The sequence below is a fragment of the Euphorbia lathyris genome, chromosome 2 (genome assembly GCF_963576675.1).
Source record: "Euphorbia lathyris chromosome 2, ddEupLath1.1, whole genome shotgun sequence".
NCBI classification, from domain to species: Eukaryota; Viridiplantae; Streptophyta; class Magnoliopsida; order Malpighiales; family Euphorbiaceae; genus Euphorbia; species Euphorbia lathyris.
The window spans coordinates 101,988,648-101,992,755 of NC_088911.1; the positions used below are offsets into that span (position 1 = coordinate 101,988,648).

The window sequence follows — 4,108 nt, forward strand, 5'->3', positions numbered from 1 at the left end:
CACCTTTGTGAATGTAAGGGGCGAGCAGGTGACTCAGGGTCTCCTTTGGTTTCCCTTTTGTCGCTTTCCGTTTGATGGTATGAACCGTGTGATCTCAGGCTGGTCTGCGGATCTGTTTTGGGATCGCATTTATCAACATCTGCCTACGACGGAAATGTTGGGGGTTCCCCCCACCACTGGTCGCCTTGGCATGTCTTTAGAAGGGTCGGGGAAGAGACGGATATTCGCAATGGGGAATTATATAAATCAACGCCTCTTGGCCCCAGTTCATGATTTCATGGCTGCTGTGCTTAAGCGTATACCACAGGATGGTATGTTTAACCAGACTAAACCCCTTGAGGGCCTTGTTGGTATCAGCACACTGTATTCCTACGATTTGTCTGCTGCTACTGACAGGTGGCCTTTGGTTCTTATCTTTGAGGCTTTTCAGTGCCTCTTTGATAGAGCCTTGGCCTCTTCTGCTGTTAATTCCTGCTTAGCAACAAACATCTTCGAGGTCCCGTTCGTTCGACATAGGAGACGAACTGGTGTTCCTTCGTCAGTTTGCTTTGTTGCTGGGCAACCATTAGGATATCTGGGCTCGTGGCCTCTATTCGCTTTCTCACACCACTTAGTGGTCTGGCTAGCGGCTAGTAGGGTTTATCCCAACAAGCGTTTCTCTAAGTATGCGGTGCTTGGTGATGACGTCGTCATTGCCGATGCAGCTGTTGCTAAGGAGTATAGGAGCATTATCGAGCAATTAGGAGTTAGCATTTCTTTGCCTAAATCTCGAATTTCTGATAATGGGTCCTTGGAGTTTGCTAAGAAGTTTATAGTGGATTGTGGAAAGAAGGACCTTTCCCAAGTTTCGAAGAGAAACTTGCGGTCTTATTACCACCCCAATGGGTTAGCTGCTATTCATTCTTAATATAAGATTAAGCGGTTTACAACCTTTTGTAGGATTGGTAACGCCGGCTATAAAACTCTTTCATCTTGGCGTCACAAACCATCGAAAACAACGTTACGTCGGATGGGCTATGTGGACTAAGATGGGCCTGCCACTTGAATTGTGGTTAGGCGGTGGAACCCCTCTCAATCCTTATCTCAATGGTTACCTTGTGGCAAAATTGCGCAAGGAGCTCCGCCCAAGGCGGATATGTGGCCCATCAATTAGCCCATTTTTTGCGTAAAAGAAGCTATTTGGCCCAGGCTGGTTACGAGATTACAAGAAAAGATTCGGTTTCGAAAGCAAGAAAAGGGCTAAGAAAAGGTTTAGAAAGCAAGAATGCAAGCAAGAAAGGGGTAAGATTCGGCCAAGGACAAGCAAGCGAAAAGCAAGCCTAAGGTAACGAATAGGTGCATGTCTATCTTTACTTATACCTCAGAAAAAGAAGAAGCCCACGGAGCGGTGAAAAGACAGGATATATTTCGACGGAGAAAACCCCGGAGCAGAAGCATAGCCATCTCTCCAAACTTGTGACTCAGCTAACTCGGGAGGACACGACCACACACCGCGCACCAGTGAAATGTTATGTCCTAAAAGCGGTTGAAACCGCGGTGCGGGAATCCATAAGAGATGGGCAAATTCGGCCTGATAGCTGGAGTTAGCTCGGGGGGGGCTTGAGGGGGATTTTCTCTTCTTTCAATTTTCTTTTCTTTTTTCCTTTGAATTACTCATATATATCCTATGAATTTCATTTCGCACCGGAAACTATTCTAGGAGAAGTTCGAATCCGTTCCGTTCGGATATTGATCGGTCTTGGTTTGACATGGTTTACGCGTTACTGGTTTCCGGAAGAGTTAATATTTCCATTAGCTAAACCCTTTATTACCCTGCCTTTGGACTCGTATTTTGTTTGTACACAATCAACGGAGGCCTCCCCGACATATGTTGCAACGTCTTCAATAGCATGCTCTTACTTCGTCTTTCCTTTAATAAGTCATCAAATTTGGTGCTTTTTGATCCCCAGTTGCTATGGTGAACAAAGGACGAAATACAATCGATTCTTCCATTTAAGTGGTTCTCGCTTCTCCTTGTTCCTGTTCCTAACTCCTCCCCGGGTAGTTCCCAATGTTTGGCACTTTCCATACTTCGTGGGTGCAACATCAACAAATTCGCTCATGATCAAGTTACAACCTAAGATCTATGACTATATTATGTTAACTGTTCGTATTTCGTTCATTCCATCGGTATGCTCCCAGGTACCTGTAATTGTGATCCGTTTGCCAGAACCGAGGGGTCTTTCTGTGGAAACCTCCACGAACAATCGTCGTTTTTTGATGGTTTTTCCGCTTCTCACAGCTGCTCTTTTCACACCTCCGGATATCTGGTGCCAAATCGTCGCCCGTTTCCTTATTTCTTTGATAATAGAGTTGGCTATCTTTGTGGCATCGATTGTACAAGTTCGTGAAGAGGGCTGGACGAGTGGAATGAGGGAGAGCGGCTCGATCGACAAAAAAGAAGAGTAGCTCCCCTAGAACCCGGCAAAGTCACTATCAATGAATTCCCGAGCAATTCTCAACCAACATATGTGATTCATACCCCTAAAGATTATAACACACAGAAGACTCCTTACCTTAGGAGCGGCATGAGTGATACATCCGGCGAGCGCCGGTGAAGAACGCAAGCAAAGCTGAGCTTTTCGGAGCGAACCAATCTTCCGTACCGATCCCTTGACTCTCTCTCTATAAAAAAAACTAGGTAAAGTCGAAGACAAAAGCATGGAAAGGTATCCAGAAAGCACAGTAAGAGCTATGAGATAGGTTCACTCTCCCCTAATACCCCCTGCTAAGGTAGCACAATCGGCTATAGGGCAGAACTCCAGATCTACGAATAGCCGCGGGCAAGCACCTTTAACAAGCAAGTAGCTAGCTTCCACCTTACTTAACAGCAAGGCGCGAAAGTCTTCGCCTATAGCTTCTACTTAGCAGCCCAAATACAGTACCCCTTTAACACCCAAGTACGCTTCCGCTAGTACAAAAGTAAGTAAACAACCTTCTCATGTCTCCAGACCTTCCTTCTTCCTTCTATTAACGGGGCTTTTGAACTATAGCAAATAGCCCATTGTTTGAGCTTTGCTCTATGCTGGCTTAACTCTTCCTATGCCTTTTCGAACAGGAAAGCCTAAGGAGCAAATAAAGCCTTAGCCCAATCCACTTGTTGCCCACTTGCTTTCGCACCTCGATTCCGCATCTACTTAGTTAGCATCCTAAATCAGCCTACCCCTTAAGAGTAAGAGGCTAGTACACAAGCTACTAAAGCTAGTAAGCTAGCATTTGCCCGATTGCTTTAAGAGAAGCTTTACTTCCTTTCCCTGTCCAAAAGGAACTCATCTTCAAAGTAGATTTTCTAGATCAGAACGTGAACTCTGAGAATAAGGGGTATACAAGTTAACCACCTAGAATCGATCCATGACCGCTAAACAAGAGGAGTCCTTTACTAAGTATAAGTAAGCTAGGCAACCGTCTGTACCCGCCTCAACCGATCTTAGCTCGGACATGCCAACAGCCATTACTGACTCCTTTCCCTGGGACAGCTAATCAAAACTTAGAAGATTAGTAGATGAATTCCCTGTTTCTTTACAAAGCCCCGCATGAGCAAGCCATCACTAAGACTGCCCAAGCTACTCATGCCAAACCGGGTCCAATATCGTTCCCATCAGTGCTTCTCCTCATCGGGAATCACTAATGGTCACTTGTTCATTGATGATAAAGCTTATCTGACTACGGACCCTTACCCAATGTAAGCGTCTTCAACTTAGATTGTTCATCAGTATATAAGAAAGCCCATACTGAAGAAAAGGGCGAAGACAGAAGCTTAGGAAGCTGCTTTTCACTCTATATAGAGAACCTAAACTCAGCCCTAGTGAATCCTATATCCTATCGAGGTTTTTTCAACCAGCGGGTTGGATACGCATTCATTCCATTTATTCTGGCGGATTACATCCTTAAGAAATAAGAAATCAAGGAGTAACTTAGAAGAGGGCCTTTCTTGCTTGTTAACCAAGACAAAGAAGTTGAATTTCTAAAGGCAATTGAGTTGGAGAAAGCCCTCTCTAAGGCTAACGAAATGGCCGAAAGGACTTCAAATGCTCAAGCACAGTTCGATTCTGAACAGAAATCTAAGTCT

At 44.9% G+C, this 4,108-nt stretch overlaps 2 protein-coding genes across 2 annotated transcripts in view; both read left to right on the forward strand.

Moving 5' to 3' along the window:
* The first annotated feature begins 1,086 nt into the window (after nucleotides 1–1,086).
* Nucleotides 1,087–2,486, forward strand: LOC136217317 (uncharacterized tatC-like protein ymf16). Its single transcript, XM_066003922.1, has 2 exons — nucleotides 1,087–1,281; nucleotides 1,588–2,486. Exons 1-2 carry the CDS (start codon nucleotides 1,087–1,089, stop codon nucleotides 2,446–2,448), a joined length of 1,056 nt encoding a protein of 351 aa, XP_065859994.1. The 3' UTR covers nucleotides 2,449–2,486.
* A 15-nt stretch (nucleotides 2,487–2,501) lies between these two features.
* The window catches only part of LOC136219182 (uncharacterized), a 4,938-nt gene continuing 3,331 nt past the window's right edge, over nucleotides 2,502–4,108 (forward strand). Inside the window, exon 1 of the mRNA XM_066006463.1 lies at nucleotides 2,502–4,108. This exon is cut by the window's right edge and continues 3,331 nt beyond it. The gene's annotated coding sequence lies outside the window, so the exon portion shown is untranslated.

Excerpts from the sequence above, each read along its gene's own strand:
- LOC136217317 (XM_066003922.1), top strand. The coding sequence starts at position 1,087 with ATGGTTACCTTGTGGCAAAATTGCGCAAGGAGCTCCGCCCAAGGCGGA. Across the intron at positions 1,282-1,587 it reads AGAATGCAAGCAAGAAAGGG|CTCGGGGGGGGCTTGAGGGG; the intron begins GTAAGATTCGGC and ends AGCTGGAGTTAG.